Raw genomic sequence first — 26,019 nt, forward strand, 5'->3', positions numbered from 1 at the left:
ATTGCAATGGCCAAGCTGTGTTTTAATAATATCTAGTTTTACTAATTCAAAGCCCTTGTAGTATTTTTGGGTCGTTTAATTGAAAGAAAAGCTACAAGTAGATCTGGCTCAAAGTAGTGGTTGATGTAGGGCCCAATTACAGTCAAGGTGATGAATCTGAGAAATTCTCTCCGTCTTTTAGCAATTGCAGATGCAGTCTAGACTGGCCACTAATTTTATTGGAACTGTCTTGTTTTCACTTGTGGTGATACCACAGATACCAGCAACTAATTTTAAAAAGAAGAAAGATTTTTCTAAAGGTTCTTCAGTGACTGTAGAAGTTCTAGCTAGTATAGATAACATCCATATGTATGACAATTGACTAATGAAAACTAGAAAATTGCAAATTTGGTTTGCCACTTCTTTTTTTTTTCTTCTTTTTTTCCCTCATATTTCAGGTGTTGGTTAGTAACATAAATCTGAGGAAATGATTGTTTTTAAAAAATACCTTTTGGGGTTTTTGGAAAGCCCAATATTATTGAAGGGCCATTTATGTTCTGCAGGTGTTGCAGGTAATGTTGACTTGGACTCCAAATTAGCACAATTACATCTCAGACAAAAAAGAGCGAATAAGTAATGAAATGTAAGAATAAGGAAATAGTAGACGTAGTAGACTGTCATTTGTCCTTGGGGTGTCATTTGTCCTTGGGTTCCTTCCTCCTATAGCTCCTTCATGGATGAGGTGGGGAAAAAATGTTTAGTGATGAGTATTACACAGAAAGCAAAACATGTGGACTTATGATAATACGTCAGATACCATATTACAAACTAGAGTATTAACAGAATTGTTGAGTAGACTAGAAGCAGCCCCATATATTCTGCTCTCAGACATTAGAAAGCTGGAGCTGCAGTGATAAGAATTATTTTAAAAAAATAGTATGGCACAGTGGAATTATGTGAAGACAAATAGGGAATTTAGAGTGGGATGTAAACGTACAGTAAAACCAACTGAACAACAACAAAACAGCCACAAGGGACAAGCTTAGAGTGCTTTGTACATGGCAGCAGAACAAGTGTTAGGATGCTATGGATTAGTGGGAGTAGGAGAATCACCTATGGACCAGATGTTAGTATACAGTATACATAACCAAAAACTACTCAGGCTTAAAGAATGAACATACCATGATCAGGGACAAATGGTGATATTGGGTACTTTCTATGCATGTGCAATGAACAGAAATGATGATCGTGCTTGCTGCTTTTGACTTATCTTCTTCGTTTTCTTTAATTCTACTATGAGGACCCTAATAAAACCCAAGAACATTCATGCATCATTGTGATGGGTGGCAACGTACATTGAACTTATTAAAGACAGAATTTGCTGTCTTGAAAACTGTTTCTTTTTCAGAGTAGGATATAAAGGAGGAAACTTTAAAATAGTGGTATGTTTAGGAAATTAAGCTACAATGCTAGTAACTTTTTATGCGACTGCTCTGTATAATGTAAATATCAGCTGTCACTAGATTGCTGTCTTCCCATTTCTTGCTTCTGCAGTAATCCTTTTAGCTAAAGCTGGAGAAACATTGCTTAAAACAAACCAACCCAAATGTGTCCATTCTTTGCATCAAATAATTTTCTGTATTTTATAGATAGTTTTAAAGAAATAGTGGATTGTACCAGTCGGTGCTAGTGGCTTTCCAGCCATATGAATTATGTTGCCATAGAGCATAAATCTCTAGATGTCGCTGGCCTGTCTGACCCATACTAGTACATTTGTAATTAGCGGGAACTCTTAAATCCATATGCTCCTTATCTTAATGGAAAGTAGTGTTGTAGATTGTATACAGTGTTCACTGCTAGAGTTCAAGGGTTCTGGAATTCAGTTCGATAAAAGCTAAATTTATTTGTTGCTGGAGCATGTGAATCAGCTTCTCTGGAAACCTGGTTATTTGTTGGGTTACATAAAATGACTTTTGAAGTGTTCACATGGCCATACAGAATTTTCCAAAATGAAACGAGATCCCATACTTTGCTTTTGTTCTTTTGAGTTTTTTTTTTTTTTGTCTTGTGATGCATTTGAGGTTAAGGAGCAAGGTTCTCCAGTAATAGTTTTATATTTTGATTGAACCAAGCATTCCCTCTACAAAACTTTAAGCGGTGCGTTTTCATACACTGACAGAATGGCATGCTGGAAGGAAGAGATGCGATTAGTGTAATCACCTGCATAACATGCACTGTATCTTTTAATGAAGTCAGTCCTGTTTAATGTAATCCTTACCTCTGAGACAGTGAAGTTCTGAATTTAAAATAAGCAGCGATGGAAAATCCATCTCAGGTCCTTGTAAGTTGCTCCCTATAAATATTTTCGCTATTTAAAAATATTTTAAAAGCTGTTTATTTCTATTAAGAACTTGTTTAATTTCAGTTTTCACTCACTAGATTTTAGTATACCGTGGCCTGGATTGAGGAGTCTGTCACAATAATGTTTTATTTTATATTTTTATGATCCCTAAAGATCTCTTAATTAAAAATCTATAAATCTATGATACCAACAGTAATTTTGTTACCCCTGTGCAATACTTTGTTAACAGATTCAAGTGCCTACTTTTCCCATTGTTTTGTGAGAGGTTAATGTTGAATTGACAGCCTTATTCTGAGATCGTTCTGTCTTCGAATTTTAAGGAAAGGCACAAGCTTTTTTCCTACTTTTCCGGAATATCTTCAGTACCCCACATATTAGGGGAAAATAAGAAAAAAAAATCAAAATCAGTCCAAATATATAATAGATTAAAGAGAGAGGACAAGTGTTAGAAGGTATGGTCTGAAATAAGGAAAAAATCAAAATTAGTCCAAACATATAATAGATTAAAGAGAGAGGACAGGTGTTAGGAGGTATGGTCTGTTTCTTTACATTACATTTTTTCCAAAGTTGTGTGCAGGTTTTGGGAGAAACAGCTACTTTTTTTTTTTTTTTTTTAAAAAAAAAAAAGGTTATTTTCATTAAGCATGTCATCTGCATTGTTATGGCTTTGGATGTCATCTTTTACATTAGAAATTGTGTTCTCTGATTGTCTGCATTACTTACATCTTTTTGGGTAAAGGACTGTTCTGAATAGGAAACGCAGACCTCTATTATCTTTAATTATGTTAATTCACTTGAGAATATAATGGTGATGTGATTCTTATGCCTCAGTATTTCCAAACTAACAAAACTACAGCAAATCCTGAGAACACAGAGCTGGGGAAGATAAACGTTTTTGGATATCATCATGGATGGCTAGCTATGCATTGTGTTTTATTTAAAACATCCATCAGCATAAAAATAACATCGGGAAAAGTTTCAGTAATAAGAGATCAATCAGAATTAAGCAATTTAGTTCTTATTCTTAAAGTTTATTTCCACCACTACAGATTTTTACTTTGTCTTTTTTTTTTTTTTTTGATTAGTGAAACAGCGGTAAATAGTTATGGAATGGTACACGTGGCTTCTGTCAGAGTCTGAGGCTTATTCTAAATGCGTTTATTAGGGACAGAGCAACTTTCTTTAACATGTTTAAAGAAAGAGCAGATTTAATGAACACAAAGTTAGATGATAAATTTCCCTAAGATTTTTAGGAATTTCTCAGAGGCAATTGATGAACAGATTGACAAATGCAGATGACCAGCAACAAGACAATGTGTGCATGTAGAAGTTGGTGGGAATGTGGAGAAAGATTATTAATGGCCCTTAATATTAATTGCAGAGGAAAAAATCAACTTTGCTCCCACAGGGCTTTATTTGAAAACAGTCCTGTTTAATGTATTAATTATGGAGTTGGAAAATGGAACAGCACCTTCTCCATAGTACGGAAGCTTGTAGACTTTACAAGGGCAAGGGGGGACTGTTGTCATCCAGTATGTCACAGTGAAATTGTGCAAGCTTTGGGCTGGTTGTATCTGTAGTTCAGACAACTAAAAGATTCTGTTCCATGCAGGAAAATAGTGTTGCATCGGTAGGAATAAGAGCAAAAACGTCTTATTAAAAATAATTAATAGTTAGATAATTTAAAGCTTAATGAAGGAGAAAGACATGTAGAGATGATAATAGCAGTATTGCTATTGTAGTGAAACTAGCAGGGAAATAGTCTCCTTAAAAACCCAACCAAACAAAAACGCACAAAACCCCCTAAAGCTTTGACCCTCCATAGGAAAAAATGCAAATTGTTTCATTTGAAGGTAGCAACAGTTGATCTTGTGAAATAAAGAGTCCTCTTTCAGAGAAATGAAGAAAAGCTGCAGGGAAATAGAGAGGTAAGGTTAATTGTAGTTTCCAAGTATGAGGAATTGTAAATAGCATACTTTCAGCGAAAGGATGACCCCTACATGCAGAAGCTTGCAGTCACAATTAAAGCCAGGTTCAAGAACTTTTTTTTGAAGAACGGTTGGAATCTGAGATCCAAATTGTCTGTTGCAAGGGGAGCAGACATGCGTTAGTTTAAACCACAGACGCTTAACACTGTAAAATGTAAGCTGGTATTACTAATGCCAGTTTAATACAGTGAATAACAAGAGGTTAGACAGATTTAGTGAATAAAAGTTTGTTTCTGCAAGATGTGAGATTAATGTTTCATTAAGAAGGAAAAGACCTGTACAAAAGTTTTAAAAAAGTGATGGGTTTATTACTAAAAAGGAGGGTCCTTTATGTAAATTGATCATATCTACAGTAATCTAAATGTCTTATACTGGTATTACTTTGTAGTCATTTGTGGGGGGGGGGAATATGATGGAGAGAATGCAGAGCATAGGATCTGCACCGATGACTTGATTTAAAATCATTTGGTTTTCCTGGGCTTGCAATATGACCCTATGTGAACTAGCAGCAGTGAGCTCAGAGGCTTTGATCACACCCAGAACTCTGTGAGAAGACTTTTATTAGGGGGCACTGAATAGCTGTGTGAATACAGAGTGATTTGTGGAAAAATCTTTGGTTGTACAGAAATGACGTAGCAATCTTTTGCTGGGGCTTAGGCTCCCTTTTGGTATAGGTTTCTTAAAGTCTTATATTTCACTGAGCACTTTAGGAAACTACCCTACCTTGACTGTAAAAGTTATTTGGTGAACAAAAGCATGTTCTTATGTATAATGCAACATAAATTATTTAAATACAGTGATTTTATGTATGGCTGTTTAAAACAGCTTTCGAGCACTTTCATTGCGTATTCATCTTGGAGTAAATTACTTTTGACATCAGACAATTCTATTCCTAATATTTATTACAGCGAACAAAGGTGAATCCCCCTATTTTTCATCCTTCCCAGGGATAGCCCTCCCCAAATCACCAGTTCACTCATGGAGAACCAGCCCTTAGATTTTTAGGTGTTTTTAGAATTGGGTGTTGTATCTAAGATCCCCCTAGAGTGAGGATCTTCTATATAGCAAACTTAAACTGAGAGCTGAATTCATGGTCCGGCTTCTTGTCCCAGTGTCCACAGATTGTCCTTAAATTCATATTATAGTTTGTCTGAAGTGGGCTTGTTAGGGACTGGATGCAGCTCAAAGGTGTGCTGGACCAAAGGGGATGTCGGTTTGTACAACCGTTGCCACATCGTGGCACCACGTTCCTCAGGGCCATCTTAGGCGATGTTGCTGTGCGAGCCCAAAGGTAGTCAATCTGTAGCTGTAGATGTGTGAGCCTTTAAAGTAGAATTATTTTTCTAAGCCATATACTAGATAAAAACAATTTGGACATTGCACACAGCTAGGCTTTGCACAGAATTTTGAAGCACATTATCACTGTTTTTAATTAAAGCAGAAGAGGAAGCAGGTCATGCGGGTGGGTGTAGGTGGAACCTTTCTGTTACGCTGACCCTTACGCTGCAGTTTGCACCTTCCCTGTGAGTTCTTTGTGACCTCTTTGATTTCTGAAGGCAATTTGCCCTTCCGGCTCATTCAGATCTTGGTGTAGGCAGTTGCCTCCAAGACTGAGCTGGTTAATGTGACTTAAAAGTGTGAATGACTCAGCCATTGCCTTTTTATAGCTTTCCTGTTTCTGTGTCAGGGCACTGCATGGTCACCATCCCACTGGCTTTGTTACCAAGGTAATCCTCTGCTTGTCAAGGCCTTTTTCCTCCTTACTTAATGGTTTATTGGTTAGCAGTCTGAGTTTGCATAATGGGCCGCTTCCATTTAAGAACTTTGTATTGTTGAGGCCAGACCAGAATCTGAACCCAACGTGGCAACGTGGAGGTGGTGGTTTAGCAGAAAAGAAGAATTTTGGCTGTGAATCCAAAAGGAAGTTGAGAGCTTAGAAAAGCTCAAATTAAAAATTCTCTGCATGGTTAAGCTTGGGAGTGGGGCCTAAAGGTTTATTTTGGCCTGTTTTTTTTCTGCCTAAGTTTTAGGAAAGATGAGAGGAGAGTTCCATTCATGAAACAAAGTAAACAAGTATGTCAAAAACTTGCTGCTTGAAGACGCGGAGACAGGTATTCCTCCAAACCATCCTGCTCCGTCTATTTTTTAATTTTTTTTTAAAAATCTGTCTTTCATCTTTCTCCTTTCTTTAGGAAAGGTGATGGGAACTGCCCATGTAAACTAGGATCATTTCAGCCCAATATGCTGGAGGCTGTGCTGGGCTGTCATTGACTAATGATAGGTGCTTTTATCTGTAGAAAGGGGTGTTTTCTTTTCCATTGCTCTTTTACCTCTCGTTGTTAGTCTCTATCCTCTTAGCATTTTCCCTTTATTTCCCTTCTTTGCAATTGTTATGCACTCATTCTTTTCTGCGTCTTTTTGTCTCTATTTGTACTCTTGTATTAGTAGAGACAGAGAATGGGCAAATGGATTGAGAATAGTACTGGAAACCAGGCTCCCTTGGGTACCAGAGCTCTTGCAACGGCTCTTTATGCTGCTCAGGTCAGATCACAGTGAACGTCTGCATTGCTCAATACTGCAGATAAACTTAACGTAACAGCAGAATCTCAACTCTATATATACTCCCAGGTATCACTGCAGCCCTCTGCCAGCCAGATCATTCAAGAGGTGGTGTTTCTAGGACTGTGTGTTTTGCTGATATTTCTAATGTCTGAGCTAGTTCGTCCTGTGCTCCAGCCTACCATGTCCCCATAGTAAGTAATTCAGAGCCAGCCTGTCCATCTCCAATGTCACGCTGTTATACTCTGTAGGCATGCTCCAGGATGTAACCATTCAAGTATTTATATGTCTAGCTCCCAGTGAAGCACATAAATGCATCTGTGAAGTCGGTCAGAATTTTTCTGTCAGGGTTCGTCTCGAGAGATTGTGTATCCTGCTGTAAGGAATTCCATATTCTTCACATAAGCCTGGCTTTGTGTGGAGAGGTGTTTGTTTTGACATGGTTCTCAATCTAAGGATGCAAACGAAGAAAGCACAGTCTGTCGTTCACTTTCTCAGTCAACTTAAGCCGGTTTGTGTCCGTGCTGCTGCTGAAGAGGCAGTCCTGTCCTCCCCTTCACCTCTGCTGCCGTATTCGGAGCTTTGCTTTTCACTGGTGCTGTCACCCACGTGACTGCAAAGTCAGGCAGGGAATGGAAAACTTGTTTTTCTTCTCTAGGATTAGTTAGTATTCAGCCAGGTTATGTTCTTGATGGAACGCATAGCACCGTTACAAAGCACAAAGCACAGGAACACGCAGGAAGAGCTGAACTGGCCTCTCAGCAGTCCAAGAGTAGGTCAGTTTAAAGCATGTGTGGAAATGCCCTATTAGTCTGTACACGTGGACTGAAAGCCAAGATGGCAATTGATGTCAGAGAATAATTTCTAAAGCATACTTTTTTTAATAGTCTATATAAATATCTTGGAAGTATTAAGGCTGTTATAAATTTAAAATTTGGAAGTGAGAGCAAAATTTTATTGTTTCCTCTCATCTCACTGTCTTTCTACCTTGCTCGTCATTTTTGTTTCTCACTTATGAAGACCAGTTTTTGCCTTCCAGTAGCAGTTGGAAGTACAGAACTGCACTGCCAGTATTGCCAATCTTGTATTGCCACCACATTAATCCTACAGATTTGCTATGAATCAGGTAGGATTTTTTTTTTCTTTATTTGCTATGAAAAGTTTAGCATCTGTCTTTCATCTCTGCAGTGCTCTGCATTGCAGATGTGAACTGGACGAGCAACTGGAGGCCTGTTCTTGGCTGGCAGTACTTATATTTCCAAGTAATATCAGTTTGCTTCAGCAAATGTTGCTTTTGCTCATGTAGAGTTAAAATATTTTTACTGTTACATTTAAGTTGCAGCATAGAAGTGAGATGCACTGTCACTTGTGAGCAGTTTATGAGCATCAGAATGGACATTTGTGTAAGTCACAAGTAAAGTGGGGCTATTTGGAGGAAAACTGTGTTGTAGTGTGACAGACAAACAAGTAATTTCACATGCAGAATATTTTGTTTTTGCAAAAGGTTCCAAACAATAAAATTCTCCTGTTTGAAAAGCTTGGTGATAAGAGTGGTTGTGAGGTTAGATTTTTGGCGACTGGTAAGTTAATGAAGAATTACAATGATGTGGTTAGATTTTGGCTATAATATAGGAATCAGCTCTAATGAATTGTTGACTAAAGTAAATATTTATTTTCTTTACAGATAGGCTTGGAAGACAGACTGTCTAAACAAATGTTTGCTTTGAACAATAGTAACCGGAATGGGTGGAGACATTTCTGTCTTGCTGTATTTAGGAAAAGATAAAAGCTTAAAACAAGAAATGTTCCAGGAAGAAAAAGTATAGTTATGCAATAGAATTCATTAAATATATTATTGAAAAAGTGTGGGGCTAGTTTCAGGATTAGGGCAGTAACCCTCTACAAACTTCTCTAGAAGTATTATTAACCATGCTATTACCTTACTTTCCTTACTTGATAATATAAAATTTCAAATTCAGACTTGATAATCAGGCATTGCCAGTTTATAACATATGTGAACAGCAGAGAGTAAGTTTCACTGAAACTTTCCGCTAAAAATGTTTTCTTAACTCTGCAATCATAAAAACACCATGTGAATTTTAATTCAGTGAGATTCACCCCAAAGAACACTCAGTATGTGTTTGTAAATTACAGAGGTTGGTTCCTCAGACGAGAAACCTAATTTCTCATTTTGAAGAAAGAACGTATGGTTGAACAAGTTTGTTGCTGAGTATTTAAAAAATGACAATAAGTTGGAAACTCCAGGGAAAAGCAAAAGAAAAAAAAAAAAAAAGTTACTTGAGAAACAGCGGATATCAGCCTAGCATAGAAGGTATGTTTTCTTCCGTCTATCATAATATGCTTTTATGTCTGTATGAAAAATGTCATGGGATGCCATTATCCTCTCACCTGCTCACACAGGTTATCTTCCTCACAGCTACTGGAAAACCAGGTGTAAGCCAGGTGTAAGCTATGAAGCAATTTATGTTTTCAGTGAAGTACTTCAACCTAATTGTTTGTGGAATATTTGGTCAAATAGTCATAAGATATCATTAGCATCCTTTCCTTTATCCAACCGAGCAATTCCTTCTCACCTGTTCAGTCTAGGAAGATTGTTGTAGAAATGGCAACGAAGAAATAGTCTATCTTTTCATATACATACACTTGGGCAGGTGACTTCTTTTTAGTCTTTTGTCATTTAAAATTGCTATTGTGACAGCAGCTGAAGAAATGTTGAGGAAAATGCACTAATTTGACTCTTTAATTTTACTTATTTGCTTTTATGGGGTAGATTTTGCTGCAAATGAAAAAAAATCTTTTAGGCTTTTAATAACTTTTTCTTGTATGTGTCGTTTTTATAGTTAAAAGTATCGCTCACCCTTTCATATTTAATTTTGAAGGATGTTTTTCCTATTTCTTGGTAAAGGTTGAAACTGAGGCAGTATTCTGATTGAAATATATTTTTGTATAATGATTGAATTATACATGAATATGAAGAATATGAATTCTGATTGAATATATTTCTGTATAATGAGAGGTGTATGTTTTGAAGTACCCATGTCAATAGTTAGTGAGGAAATCAATAGTTAGTGAGGAAAAACAATAGTTAGTGATAAAGTATCATAACTCATAAATTATTTACTAGAATAACTGTCTACTTAAAACTTACATTTTGAATACAGAGGCAAACTGGAGTAGCAACCATCTTTATACAAAAAAGAAACAGGTTCTGAAAGACAATTGAACGTTGTCTGTTGGAAAACTGAGAATAGCGCCCACATTATAACCGTGTTTACAGCAACTAGAAACTGTCTCATAGTTTTCTTAATCACATGTATGGGTGTTTTCAGCTTTGTAAAATATGAAGCCTAATGATTTTTTGCAGAAGTGTGGAAACTGAATAATAAAATTTCAGCAAACGCTACATATTATGAGTTAACCCTGTTACCACGTGTTTACAAATGAGAGGAGACTGAGGGCTGGTTTTATACGTGGTTTATAAATACATTGATTAGGGACTTCTGATACGCCTCTCTTTTTTGAAGAAGTATTTTAAGTTGTCTGCTAGTAATACAGTGAAAACCTTTTCCAGACTGTGAATAAATTTTGCATAGACTCACTAGCCTGTTAATTTTGAGTGGTAGTAATTAGTCACGACATTCTCCTGAACAAAGCAGTAGAACTTATTTTGTGTATACTAGATGATGTTGCTAAGTACTGAATACATACCTTATTAAATTAAGCTTTATGAAGAGTATTGTTACTCAAGGAGCAATACCTGAACTTCTTTTGATTTTGTTTACAGAACTGTGTTGTTTTGTGGGTTTTGGTGGTGTTTGGTTTTTTTTCTGTGTTATTGAAATTAGCTTGTCAGTTAAACATAATTTTCTGGAGAAAACAATTTTAAGCATTTTGGATATTATATATGGAGGGCTTGATTTGTATCTCTTACGCAGTGTACAATATGATATTATTGGTTTATCTTTCCCTGCTAGAGTTCTCATGGTGTTCTAGGTATATGGGACTTTTAGTTTTTTATTTTAATTTTAAAATAAAGGGAAATATTTAAACCAGAATTATTTAAAATTAACATTTTTTTCATCAAATTTTTCTGTTTCTCCAGTGGGTTGTTTTTTTTTTTTTGGTGTGTGTGGTTTTTTTGGTTTGGGGTTTTTTTGGTTTTGGGGTTTTTTTGTTGTTGGGGTTTTTTTTTGTTTTTGGTTTTTTTTTTTTTTTTTATGGACAAGCTAGCTTACATATGGCGTTGGTTGTCACCAGACACTTATAACACTTTCCATCTCTTGCGGTGCATTGCATGTCTCTTACAACCTGACAGCTGGATTTTTCTGTATTTGGAATTTCAAAAATAAAATCATCTGTCTTGAAAATTTCATGAAAGCCTGAAATGGCAAATAAAATGACAGCAACTTGCTGTTGCCTTTATTTTAGGCCTTGATTAAGCTTTTAAGACTAAGATAGTCTGGTGAATCCTTTTTGTTTTTAAATGAGTACTGCCCTTTTTAGTGCAAAATTAAGAAACCCTGAATACTGTTGGAAAGTTTTACCCCCTGAACAGCTGAACAGGATTACTGAATTTTTTGTATTCCATATGTTGTTGGGTTGATCTTGGCTGTCTGTCTGATGCCCATCAAGCCACTCTCTCACTCCCTGTCCTCAACAAGACGGGGGAGAAAATAGGGTGAAAACCTTTTGGGTGGAGATAAAAGACAGAGCGATCACTTACGAATCACTGGCGCAGGCAAAACAGACTTGGGGAAAATTAATTTAATTTATTGCTAATTAAAATAGAGTTGGATCATGAGGAAAAAAGAGAAAACGTAAAACACCTTCCCCCATCCTCACTTTTTTCCCAGTCTCAACTTTTCACTCCTTCACTCCTGATTCTTCTATTTCCTCGCCTCTCCTGCCCCGAGTGGTGCAGGGGAGATAGGGAATGGGGAATGGGGTTTGCAGTCAGTTCATAATGCTTCATCTCTGCTGCCCTTCCTCACCCTTTTTCCCTGCTCCAGTGTGAGTCCTCTCTGTCGGCTGCAGTCCTTCAGGATAAACCTGCTCCTGCATGTGCTCTCCATGGGATGCAGTTCCTTCAGGACATATCCATCTGTTGCAGTGTTGAGTCCTCCGTGGCCTGCATTCATATCTGCTCCAATGTGGTTCTCTATGGGCTACAGGGAAATACCTGCTTTACCATGGTCTTCTTCATGGGCTGCAGGGGAATATCTGCTCTGATGCCTTGAGCACTTCCTCCCTTCCTCCTTCGCTGACCTTGGGGTTTGCAGGATGGTTTCTCATGCTTTCTATACCTCACTCCTCACACTGCCAGGCAGTGTTTTGTCCTTTCTTAAATGTGTTTTCCCAGAGGTACCACCAGCATCACTGATGGGCTCAGCTATGTCCTGTGGTGGGTCCAAGCTGCGTCCAGCATGGGGCAGCCCCTCGCCTGTTCTCACAGAGCCCACCTTGCAGCTCCCCCACTACCAAAACCTTGCCATGTACACCCAATACAATATGTATGCAGCATGGCAGGGAATCTATTCTTAAGGGTTTAGGGGAGAAAAAAAAAAAGGAACGTAAATGTTTAAGCACTCAGTGTATGTGGCAGTGGTGTGCTTGGGAGTTTTCGGGAGTAGAGGAACACTAGCAAGGTTATGGAGAAGTATTTTATATATGAACGGAGACAGCATATATGCTATTCTCTAAATAGATTATATACAATATTTGGATATAACACTAATAATATTCATGGATGTTGTGTAATTTTGTCTGTTCTAGGGAGTATGACGTCTGCAACATCACCTATCATTTTGAAATGGGACCCCAAAAGTTTGGAAATCAGGACTCTCACAGTAGAGAGGCTATTGGAGCCACTTGTTACCCAGGCAAGTATCTTTGATTTATTTTGCTTCTTCCTTTAGCCTGATGCTATATTTACTCATTTTATGTAATTATTTTAATAATCTTCGATAATAAAAACTTGAACAGCTTTTGTTTGTGATCTCTAGTGCAAAGCTCTATTCAAACATGTTTAGAAGTTCTTGTTCTAAATAATTTATAGTCTCAAAGTATGAGCAGGGATACAGTAGCAACAACTATTTAGTTATGTTTGTCTTTTAAAAGCAGTTTCGAAATTTATGAAACAGTCGATTTAAGACAGGGATCTGTCTGAGTACATACTCTTGGTTTGTTATTATAATACCATGGAAGACAGGTTCGCATTAAAAACAAACAAAACCAACCAACGAAACGAAAGAAACTCTTAAAACATGTTTCATTTTGTGCTGTGATTGATTAGGAGCGTATGTTCAACCATTTATCTTTCAACTGAGTAAAATTTGCCAATAGCAGGTAAAATATTTGTCCAGTGGTCTAAAAAGAGAAAGATGAACGTGATGCTAGGTAACGTGTATAATGTGTTCAGCTTTTAACCAGATGGACCAGTTTTTTTATTGTCAGATAAAATCTTTGTATATCTATGTATATCACGTTTCCTGTGCCTGTACAAATTTACATGCGTTGTGAGTGCACGGACAGGGGCAGGAGCTGTGCAGTCCAGAGAAATATGGCAGTAGAAATCAAACTTCTGTCACTATCAATGCAAGTTGCTGAACCTGTCGCTTGATACCTTTTTGTTCATGAGTTGCCATTAATAATGGGATGCTGGTTACATAATTTAATTCTAGTAAGCTTCAAGATGGATAGCTCCATTATTTAAAAGACACACACAAGTCATTTTTCTTCTAGGAATGCTCATTATATTAAAAATGAATGCCAGCTAACCCCATCTGTCCATCCACCTGTTACTAACAATTTTCTCGTAGACATTGTGGATCTTGAGATTGGTCTGCTGGATAGAAGTGTAGGCCTTCTTTTGAGTATGAGACCAGACTTGATGTTTTTGTTTTGAGAATAAAGCACGAGATAAAATATAAATTGCTACTTTTTTTAATTCCCCCCAAATGATGTCTCTGTATGGTTCCTATGCTCCTTTCTGTGAGTCACTTTCCAAAGAAATTACACCTATTCTTCTTTCTTTGTTTTTGAAAAAAATTATGCTATCTTTCTACAAATTATTCTGGACATGAAAGTCTCTAACAATGTACACAGCTTTACAGACACAGGGGCAAGGAGATATAGGTTTCCTTTCACATAGCTGTTGATAACATGGTAATTAACTTTCATTATAAACCTTGATAATTGTGTTGTTGATATGGAAGGTAGACTAAAATCCCAAATTCATTGTGATACCAACTGAAAATTAGGTTATGAGCTCTGTCTGTTATTCTGATGCTGCTGTTGGCATAGAAAGTGAAGCTGCTGTGAACCTTGATCTGCTGGGAAAAGTGCAAATTACTGAGTCTTCTGTGAGTGAATTTCCTGTTTTCCTTTCATTTTATTTTTCCAACACCTTGCTCAGAAAAGAGAATGCATTGGCCAAGAAGCACAAGTACCATTGTAGTTTCATAGTTTCTCAAGTTGCTTTGGTTAACTTTTGGTTTACCTAGATTTATGTTTGATAGCACACTGCAACAAATGTAAATAAAGAAATTACAGGACAGGGATTTCTTCAGTCGTGGAAATTAAGGTGCCCAAGATCCTTACCTCTGCATTTTGATGAGGAAAAATGTATTTCTATTTTAGCAGTATGACAAGAAGACTAGAGAAAATAAAGTGTAGTCCAAAGGGAATAGAGAAATATTGGGCTATTTTTTTATTCACCATTTATGAATATTTCCATCCTGATTTCCTCATTTCATAGGTTTCTAGCCAGTATGGACATATAAAACAAACTTTTTGAACATGCAATTTAATATCTTGTATTAGAGAAATAAATAGTTTTACGGATTTTCTTCTACTTTGAATCCATTAAAGTATGTTTGACTAAAGCATGTTTTTGTGAGCCGCACAAACATAATCACGAAAGCTTCAAGTGATGAGAAATGTGCTACCTTTAGATTGTGTTTATCTGTTGCATTGTTAGCTTAAGTTATTCAGCTGCTTGTTCTGTTTTTCTCAGATAATTTAACGATCATCCCAGTTTAAAAGCTTTTCTTTTTTCTGCTTAAGATTGCATATACAGTCTGGTCAAGTCAAGAATAGCGTCTGATTTATCTTGTTTGGGTTTACATTGCAATCTGCCTATGCAGTGACAACCTCCACAGATACCAAGTGCACATTCCATATGCAAAGCACTTTCCTTCCTAAAGTGAACTCTTAATTTGAAAGTTTATCTTGGCAAGCAAATAAATACATAAATATTTACTCCCCGTTCAGTTTGAACTCTGAAGCCCAGTGTAGATTTGTTAAAAACACGGAAATTGTAGAGATGTGAAATTCTTACATAAGTCATAAAAAATAGGTCAAGGGATAGAAGAGAGAGATTCAATGGCCACAAAATGCAACAGAACTGTGCTGCACAAGTTCCTGAGCAAGCTGATCTGACTTTGAAGGCAGCCCTACTCTGACTAGGAGTTTGGAGTAGATGGCATCCTGAGGTCCTGTACAGCCAGTTTTATTTTGGCATTCGCACTTGAATAATTAGAGGATTCTTTTGTTCTCCAAGCTGTGTATGAGTTTTGGAGAACGCTTGGAAAACCAGAAACAGTTATACACAAGTCTTTGGGCTCCAAAAATGCTAATCAAGCCTTGTGTGTGTGGGGGGATTTAAGTTTTGAACTCAGTGTATATATAGTCACATGATTGACAGATTTTCAAATGGTGGTGCACCTGCTTATTTCTACTGAAATTTTGGGGAGTAATCTAGAAATGTGATGTGCATTTGAAAAAGAGCACCTCAGTGTATCAGGAGAATGATATATTAAAAATAAATTTTACACAAGCTTATTAGTGTTCCAGATGAGAAAATATGGATAACCTATGAATTGATTTAGAAGAAATTATAAGACAGGAAGGTTGTCTGAGCTGGAGGCAAAAAAAAAAAAAATAAAAAAATAAAAAAATCCATTAACTGATCATGGGAATACATTAGAAATGACAGTATTGCACTTATTGTAGGAAGCCCTGAACTAGCAAACTAATTAAAACTTTCTCTGGCTGTCAGAGATGTAAGACCATTGAAGCTTGCTGGGGTACCCATTTTCCCAGTGCTTGTTGTCATGTTTAAAGAGTAACAGATATGCCCTGCCACATATCTTTTATCACATTACTATTATCGAGCTTTTGTAAGAAATGTGTGATTGTAAAATCTATTAGAATTTCTGTTCTCAACGATATTGAATTTAATAATTGAAATGTGTTTCTTTTCTCTGGCTTCAATGTCACAATTAGCTAAAAGTATAAGGTAATTGTATTTATCGCTAGTTTTGTTTTCTGAGAGTTTGTAACAGTTAACGTTTTTTACTATATATCTTATAAATTTTAATTCTATGGATTTTTTATAAGGAAATGTATAACTAAAAAAATCCTCAAGGAATACTGCCTATTATTCTCACCTTCTTGCATAGTAACCAAAATGAATTGCAATTTTATTTCTCAGACCGAGGATGATTTTCACAAGAAAAAAGAATTACATTTTTAGGAAGCACTTAACTGCCATTATCTGATATTTTATGTGTAGCCAGAAAATAGTGCTTGTGGAGGTTGCCCATAGGGACTGAGGGGATATTCTTTTAGTTTCTGGTGGTTTTACATAATAATTAAATACAAATATGAATACAAGTTATACATGTTAAGGAGAGAAAAAACCAAAACCACCCAAACTAACTGACCATTAACCAGCAACATCAATGCAATATTTTTTTTGTTGTTGTTGCAAAACACCAAAATTACTCACGTGTGAACACACGGGTAAAAAGATGAAGGAGGCATGTATAATTTTCGAAGATAAGATTTGCTCTTTTGATGAGATTTCATTTTTCTAGTGTCAACCTGTGGTTCTGTTTGGTAGCTTTTCCTAGGTATTTTAAGTAGCAGTGTGGCTGTTTTACAAATGCGCCTTTATTACTAGAGCCATGCAGCAGTTGTGCTTTTTACTTTTTGTACTATTATGTTGTAATAGTATTATGTACTATTATGTTTTGTACTATTACGCATTTTTTTCAGAATTGTAACAATAGCACAAATAATACTGAGTGTTCCTGTTGCAGATTTTTCATGACTGATTATGTTTTTCTCCAGTATGACACATTTTTGTCCTTCTGGAGTTGATGTGAAAAGACAGTTCTGAATTGCAGTGCGTGTTTCGTTGTTTTTTTTCCCCCCAGTAAATTCAAGATGCCAGTTACAGTAGCTTAGAATGAAACAACAGTATGTTGTAAGGCAGACAAAAATAATTGATTAATGATTTTGCGGGTTTTTTTGTATATAGTATCACTCAGTAAAATTAAGTAACCTATATCTATAAAATAAACAATTAATTAGATAAAATTCCAAACAGTTTTAATTAGTGCAACTTAATTAGAAAATCATAATAATTATGGCTGATGTTACACTTCATGATTTCTTATCAAAGAACTTGTGCAGTATATTTGGAAAATAGACCGGTTTCTATGTTGCTATAAGAAATATAAATATGTTCCCAACCATTCCAGTTAATCAGATAGTATTTATATTCAGTGAACCTTGGTTTTATTGCATTTGAACCCTATTTCTGGTGTGCTAACTAATGTCCACAGGAAATACGTTATTGATTATTACTCTCAAGGAGCTGCATCTGAACCACGCCTGTGCATGTGCACACGTGGGTTCCTTTTGGAGAGTTTGTGAATGTGTACGCGTGTTTCAAACAATTTTGAGAAAACCAGTAATAGTTAATGGAGCACTGTATGCCGGGTACACGTTCCACTGGTGTTAGTAAATGTGCAGAATTTTTGAGCAATTTCTTTATTTGATAGCTGGATTCAGCTGAAGCCGTCTTCAAGACAGACGTGAGGGAAATGAATTATAAAGCCATATTGTTTGATCGTTTGAGCTCAGTTCAGCTGTACAATAAGGTCAATATTATTTTAATTTAATTTTTTTACTTGAACAGGACTGTTTTCCCAATTGCAAAGTTAGTTTCTGTTTAAGCTCTGTTTCTATCAGAACATGCAGAATCTGTGGTGTTTCTGGGAGGGCAGGGGGTTGAACTGGGCCTCAGTCATTTCTGGCATGGGCTAATTAGGTGATGGCCATTTGTATCAGGGAGTCAAAGCCAAATCCTATCAGAAAAGGAATTTGGAATTTTTCTGTTCTACCTGAAACTGAACTTTAAACATTATTTATGAAGTTATTTTGTCGAATAGGAACAGGATCCACTTTCTCCAACATTATACTATTTATTGCTTAAAATAATTTATGAAGTGAAAACTAGCAGGTGCCTATTTACATCAGGGTGGGTTTTTTTTTTTCACCCATTAGATTCCTGAGGAAACATCTGCTGCAATCGCTGTTCCTTCTTTTCCATCGGATTCAGTAACATCTCTGCCCCTCTGTAAACTCTAGTTGGGATTTTCTCAGCATGGAGACTTTTTGTGCTGATTAAGAGAACCTTTAACTAAATTTTATCTTTTCTATTTTTATTGTCTCTTGCTGGAAAACTGTAGACTATTTATAGTACGTAGTGTCCTGTAAGGTCCGGACCTTGTCAGTCTGTTTGCCTTCCAGTGATTTTATTCCCCGTTTAAAGGTGTTTACATATGTATTTGTACTTCTGAGTTTATGCATATGCAGGTTAGCATTTGCTGGCAGGAGAATGAAGACTCTGGGAGCTTTAGATCTCATCCATTACGCCCATGGTCTCATCCATTCCTCCCACAGTCTGTTTTTATGGAATAATGCTGCTTAAACTTAAAGCAATGAAACATGATGGCTACTTTTTCTTCTCTTCTGCCATACAAACCGATATGGAGAGATGGTGAGAAAATCTGATATTGGACTCAATGATTTGAAAGGTCTTTCCCAACCTAAATAATTCTGTGATTCTGTGTATCTATAGTAGCTGGAAATGCAAGTTATGCTGGGACTGTTATAGGTTTTCAGTCAATGGTGACTGGAAAATCTTGTGGCTAAAGTGAACCTACTCTACTGTGTAATTCTTTGTATTAAATGCTAGATTTTCCATTCATTCAGAACCTCTTCAATCTTGTTTGTTATTAGCAAATTATTAGTGGTTCAGGGTTACCAGAAAGTGTTTTTGACTTTATGTGGTATGGACAAAACCATTTTCATCACAGTTTAACTTAAAAAATAAAACAAAACAAAACAAAAACAACAAAACCCCCAAAACATGAAAACTCTGACTAAGCTTTAACTTCAGGAGAGAGAGAACTACAGAAAAGTTTCCCCCATCATGACTGATTAGAGTATAATCATAATGGGGCTAGGGTCTTGTCTGAAAAGAAATATAGCATCTAAACGACAAAAAAAAGACAGCTGAATATCAAGCAATAATAAACACTGAGTAAGCAAAGTTCTCCTGGTATTTCCAATGGCGACTCCATTGCAAGAATGAAAGCATTGCAGTGGAGCGATCAAGGTGGGGGTGCTGGATGAATGTTTCCTATAAGTGTAGGGCATTCAACAGGGAAGAGTCAGTGCAAGAAATTGCGTAGCTGAAGCCTGGGAAATTCCCTGATATTGTCTTCATTCTTTCTACTGAAATAGTACGGTGTGGAGTGTTCAAACTTTTCTAGCCGTTTTCCTAAAGGTATTCTTTTTTTGCATGCAGTTTCCTTGCAACCGTTTAATGGAAGAGTTTTCAGAAAATGGTGTTCTTGCCTGGAATTTCCAAACTCAAAGCAAGATGATCAAACTAATATGAATAGTTATTGTAATATGTTTCTTCTACTTGTGTCCTTGAAGATGTATAGTTAGGTGCATTGAAGCAGACCTGAGCCTTTTTCTGTCCTCAAACATACAACTCAGCAGGTTCTTAACAATCCTGCTGATTTAATTGGGGTCATTGCTGTAGAAGGGGAACATCTGAAGGTTTTAAGGGAAAATTGGCTTTGGCTGCATTTTTTAGTTCATTCTTTTCAGTTTGCTTGAAAAGCAGTTACATGTTTTGTTTTTTCAGAGTATCTTGTGAGCTCCATGTCCCTTCCAAAAATTCTCGCAGTCAAAAATGTATTAGCAAATTACAGTCTTTTTCTTTTATGTCAAAAATGCTAATTAAAGCAGGATAGGTGTATAAGCCTATGTTTTAAAAGATGATTGCATAATTAATAGCCGGTGGCCTTTTTACAAAAGTAGTAATGGATTTTCATTTTGGCTGATAAACAAATTCTTGTTGGTATCATAAACTTATACTTACTAAAAGTGTTTGACAGATTTCCCCCCCCCCCAGTGGTTAAAAAAAGAAAGACTTCAAAATTATATTGCAGCAGATATAACTGCTAATATAATAATTTATATAACTATAATAGTTCATAGAATAGTTTGGGTTGGAAGGGACCTTTAAAGGTCACCTAGTTCAACCCCCCTGCAATGAGCAGGGACATCTTCAACTAGATCAGGTTGCTCAGAGCCCCCTCCAACCTGACCTTAAACATTTTCAGGGATGGCACATCTACCACCTCTCTGGGCAACCTGTGCCAGTGTTTCACCGCTCTCTTCCTTATATCTAGTCTAAATCTACCCTCTAATTTAAAGCCATTACCCCTTGTCCTGGTAAAAATCTGTCCCTATATTTCCTGTAGGCCCCCTTTTAGTACTGATAGGCTGTAATAAAGTCTCCCCAGAGCCTTCTTTTCTTCAGGCTGAGCAACGCCATCTCAGCCTTTCTTCATAGGAGAGGTGCTCCATCCCTCTGATGGTTTTTGTGGCCCTTCTCTGGACCCACTCCAACAGGTCTATGGCTTTGCTGTCCTGAGGGGTCCAGAGCTGGACACAGTACTCTAGGTGGGGTCCCACCAGAGCAGAGTAGAGGGACAGAAACACCTCCCTCGATCTGCTGTTCATGTTTCTTTTGATGCAGCCCAGGATACAGTTGGCTTTCTGGGTTGTGAGCACACATTGCTGGCTTATGTCTAGGTTTTTGTCCATCAGTACCCCCAAGTCCTTCTCCTCAGGGCTGCTCTTAATCCCTTCATCCCCCAGCCTGGATTGATATCGCAGATTGCCCTGCCTACCTGCAGGATCTTTCACTTGGCCTTGTTGAACCTCATGAGGTTCCCATGGGCCCACTTCTTGAGCCTATCCAGGTCCCTCTGGATGGCATCCCGTCCCTCAGGTGTGTCAACTGCACCACTCACCTTGGTGTCGTCTGCAAACTTGCTGAGGGTGCACTTGATCCCACTGTCTATGTCATTGATGCAGATATTAAACACTACTGGTGCCAGTATGGACCCCTGCGGGACACCACCTGTCACCAATTTCCATCTGGACGTTTAGCTGTTGACCGCTACCCTCTGGATGCAACCATCCAACCATTTCCTTATCCACCAAACAGTTCACTCATCAATCCATACCTCTCCAATTTAGAGAGAAGGAACAAGCTGCCCAGGGAAGCGGTTGAGGCACCATCCCTGGAGGTATTTAAAAGACGGGTAGACATAGAGCTTAGAGATATAGTTCAGATTAGTGATGGTTTTTGTCAGAGATAGGCTGATGGTTGGACTAGATGATCTGAAAGGTCCCTTCCAGCCTAGGCAATTCTATGATTCTATGCTGTGGGGGATTGTGTCAAAGGCCTTACAGCAGTCCAGATAGACAACATCCATAGCTCTTCCCTTGTCCACTGTTATAGTCGCTCCGTCATAGAAGGCTACGAGGTTGGTCAGGCAGGACTTGCTCCTGGTGAAGACATGCTGGCTGTTTTTAATTACCTCCCTGTCCTCCATGTGCCTTAGCATAGCTTCTAGGAGGATCTGTTCCATGATCTTCCCAGGCACAGAGGTGAGGCTGACAAGTTGGTAGTTCCTAGGGCTCCCTTTTTCCAGTCACTAGGGACTTCACCTGACTGCCATGACTTTTTAAGTATCATGGCAAGTGACTTGGCAACTACACCAGCCAAATCCCTCAGGACTCTGGAATGCATCTCGTCACACCCCATAGTCTTATGCATGTAGTTTGTAGCCTAGGGTATTTTTATAATGTAACTGAGTACTTTAACAGAGGGGGTACTTGAAAAAAAAAAAGTTTTTAATATCACCAAATGTGAATCAAATATATTAAAAACAAATAATGTCAGTCACATACTGTATGAGCAGGGAGTTGGTGTGTTTTGTTAAGCAGCAACTTCAAAATAGCTGTTATGGTATCCAACTGAATGTGAGCTCATAGTAGCAAAAGTTAATATGATCCTTAAGTGGATCATCTGGTGGGTATAAAGTAAATTTAGGGAGGCAGTATTATTGCTATAATGTAGTATTAATGAGATAGCTATTGGAAGGATTCCCTATTCTCAAAAAAGGTGTTGACAAATTGGAAGGAGATCGGAGAAGAATTATGTGAACGATTCAAGTTTTGTGTTTTAATGGCAGACTAAATTCTTTGGTTGTATTTCATTTATATGCAGGCTTATCAATAAAAAGAAATTCTCTTAAATTAACTGCGGGTATAGATTTTAAGACTATTTCTGATAGCGCTTATAGCATAAATAATATTCTAGAATTAATTTAAACTAAATTTAGGCATGGGATTCACACCCTGAAACTAAAATATCCCATAATTAAAATGATACTCAGTAAGAATTTTGAAGTACTCACAAAAGTAGTAAGTTAAGAGGTATTATGATCTCAACCAATACACATTTTTCTATGTGCAAAAAGTTTTATTGCAGCTTTTTGTCTGACAAAATCCTCTGGCTGGAAACTGAAACTATAAATAAGTATAAATTATAAATAATCTATAAATAACACACCCACTGGAATAGTTCTCCTAGAATGGTGGTTCCCTTTGTCTTTTTAGCTCATTTGGTTAAGTACAAGTACCAGTTTTAGAAAAAAACAACCTCAGTGCTACCAGAATCTTTGATTAAAAACTGGATATAGTTTTGAAGGACATGCTTTAGGTCTACCAGGAGTTATAAAACTGGGAAAAGGAGTACTAGAAGAACAAAAAACTGTGCAATAAAGGGGCTTCTCACTTTATGAATTAAGGAGGAAGCAGGAGCAGGATTGCTTGTTTTCTGTCATAGATCATATTTTCCTGGAAAAAGGAAAATAGATACCCAACCTATATGATTAAATATGTATGCTGATAATGTCTTCGTAAGCAATTTGGATATTAAATTTTGTAATCCATTTTAGCTGCTTTCTTGAGAATGATGTAAAAATCTTACACACTTTCTTATTTTTCATTAACTTAATTTGCTGTATGTCATCAATCCACAAAAGTTAGAAAGGCTACAAAATAAGCCTGATTACAAAACCAATACGCTAATTACAAGGTTTTGCTTTGAGGTGTTAATTAAACTAATTAGAATAGATCCATGTTCTGAAAAGCAATGGCAATTTTTGTTCCATTTCCCTTCCATACGTATTTCCGAAGATTGACTGATTTATTTGCAGTTCAAAGAATTCAGGGCATGTATACGTGGATTTATTTATTTATTTATTCTTATGTTAATTTCTTTGGAATATTGATTCCATTTGGTGTGCGTTTTTTAATGGATCCATATACATTTTATAGCCATCTTTGAATGTTTCATGAAATGCAATAGTATGGAACTAGAGAGATCTGAGCTTTCTGTTTATTTTAAACAAGTAATTGAATTTCAGCCAAAGAAACTTAAAATATATTGCAGTTTTACCTTAAACACATGTTCTAAATCACCATATTTCATTTCCTCTTTGGGAAATTAATTTTTATATCTCTTTCCACAACCTCATAAGTGGTTGGTGTTCTTGTATATTATGTGTCTGAGCACCAAATGCCCATATTGTGAAGAAATGTCCTCTTCTACTTGTCTCTTTCAATGGGAAGATTAATATTTTCCCCTTGATGTATTGAAGTTCTTCTCTTATTTACTATATTTCTATGTACTACTATAGTCATTCAGTACTCATTGACGAGAGTTCTCAAACCTTTTACTACTATATAATGGGGTTATTAAGTATGTAATTCATGCTTAGCGTATTGAAGTGTTCGATATTGTGCAGATGACCTTTGAAGAGTACACAAATAATACTGCTTTGCTCCTAAATGAAGTCAGTACTAGAATTTGCATTCTCATTTAGCTTGTTGGGTTAGTGTGGAACAAGGAACTAGTTGCTCAAATTTTCACTTTTGGCCCCTAACTAGCTCATAAATAAAAGGGTATTTAGCAAAAAGGCATAATTGTAACAAAGTAGCCCTGACACCTTATTTTATGTTAGTATTTTTCTTTAGAAATCAGTTTTAAAGATGAAAATAGATGGAATTGATTATACATACCCTTTTAAACCAAGAAATACAACTTAATTTTAGCTTAAAAAAGTTTTCGTGTGGAAACTGAAAATAATTCCTCACCTGCTAAAAGTTACCGCAGCTGTGACTCTTCAGATTGCACTTGATCTGCTCTCCTTTTCCAAATCACCTGCCGCAGCACTGATGTTTGCTATGCGTGGGTTAGCAGTGTCCTGGGCCGTGTCCCTTGCTCTGGGCTGCACCTGACATGGTGGATCCTGCAGAAGAGGAGCTGCGGCAGAGCTCTGCGCTGTACCCAAGCCAGGTTTCTGCCTCCTCTGGGCTCACTGTTTGGCAGCAGCCTTACGTAGCCCCTTGCTCTGTCACACAGCCAAGGACACTTGGTTGTTGACCTGGGATCTTACGCAGCTTTCATGTAACCTGACTCCTTTGGCCACTTCCCTGATCCTGTATCATATGATCCAACTTTTGAAGATTTTTTCCACCTTTTGCCCCACCTTGAAAACTCTTGACAACATATGGCGTATTCAGCCCATGTTCCATTTTTCTATTTGTCTGCTTCCCTCCCCCCGCCCCGCCCCAAACTTTATCTTGCTTGTCAGCGTGCATTTGGGATGGAAGGGGTGTGGAACAGATGAATCCTTGACTCTGTCTTACTGACAGATGTGGTCATGTACTTTCTCTGACTTACTAGGGAGCGCTTACTGCACCAAGTCCAGGTCTTGGACTGGAGGCGCAATTCCTCTCTCAAAGCAACAATCGGATTGGGAGTCAGTCAACCATTCAAAGTTGGTTTATGATCCTTAGACTATACGACACTAAACTGACCTTTCAAATTGTGAAGTCACAAGCTGTCCCTGTGCTTCTGAGGATCATATTATTAGACGCGTGCACTTTCTCATTCAAAAACCTTACCTGCTTGTACAAACGGTTAAACTGTAAGTTTTCAGAGAAGAATTTTGGAGCAGTGCTATTTGCAACAGGAATTAATTTTCCTGATTCATTTCATTTTGCTCCATAGTAATGAAAATGTATTGTATCTGCTTATGCTAATAGTAAGTTCTTTTATTAGAAGGTATTCATATAGAAGCATAATGAATCCAGTGTACTGAATGGCTATTGAATATTGAGTTGTTTCCAGGGGATACGTATTAACCTATTCAATTTTTCCCAACAAATTACACATATCTGCACTCTGTAGTGCAGAACGATTAAGCTTTTACTACTCTGCTTGAAATACTTTAATTGCCACATAGTTTTTCACTGTTCTGAAGAAGCAATTGGCTGAAAAAAATTGAGGGAAATGAATGCATGGGGGACTGGATATATATATATATATATATACACACACACATATACGTGTGTATATAGAATTTTTTTTTTCCTTCCTGTCTTCTACTCAGTCCATATTCTTTTAATCTCCTTCCTTCACATGTTCCATCATATAAGAGATCTTTGAATGCTTCCATGAATCTGTATTATTTATATTTTTTATTTTTTTTAAACTGAGAGACTCAATGCTTTCACATATGTGAAATATGATATTGTTGACAATTGGAACGCCAACTGGATTGAAAACGGTTGTGGTGGTGGTTTTGTCCGTTATAGAAAAGAAAATGGGCTTTATTTGAGAAGTTCCTATCTGACATAACTGAAATACTTGTTAGAGTAACTGAAAACATGCAGGTGTATTTTTGGTGTAGTACTGATTATGATCAGTTAGTTCATTTTATAATGTGGTCCATGCCCTGTAAAATAATTTTCTTTATGAGCTACTTACGTGAAGAATAAATTAACTGTCAAATAGATATCTTTTTTAGGGAG

General features: G+C 37.0%; 1 protein-coding gene and 1 long non-coding RNA gene across 3 annotated transcripts in view; one reads left to right on the plus strand and one right to left on the minus strand.

Moving 5' to 3' along the window:
• CTNNA2 (catenin alpha 2) overlaps positions 1-26,019 on the plus strand; it is a 519,842-nt gene that overhangs the window by 47,482 nt on the left and 446,341 nt on the right. Inside the window, exon 2 of one of the 2 annotated variants that reach the window (XM_063335103.1) lies at positions 12,682-12,788. In XM_063335103.1, coding sequence (XP_063191173.1) covers positions 12,687-12,788 — 102 coding nt within the window. In that variant the 5' untranslated portion in view covers positions 12,682-12,686. Of the gene's footprint in view, positions 1-12,663; positions 12,789-26,019 lie in introns of those variants that run through there. The other variant, XM_063335102.1, reaches the window with a different exon arrangement.
• Positions 3,433-24,461, minus strand: LOC134515784 (uncharacterized). Its single transcript, XR_010071114.1, has 3 exons — positions 24,298-24,461; positions 10,058-10,117; positions 3,433-4,251 (listed from the first exon to the last, which is right to left on the minus strand). It is a non-coding gene; the product is annotated as an uncharacterized LOC134515784 (long non-coding RNA).

This window comes from Chroicocephalus ridibundus, chromosome 5, assembly GCF_963924245.1.
Source record: "Chroicocephalus ridibundus chromosome 5, bChrRid1.1, whole genome shotgun sequence".
Classification (NCBI taxonomy): domain Eukaryota; kingdom Metazoa; phylum Chordata; class Aves; order Charadriiformes; family Laridae; genus Chroicocephalus; species Chroicocephalus ridibundus.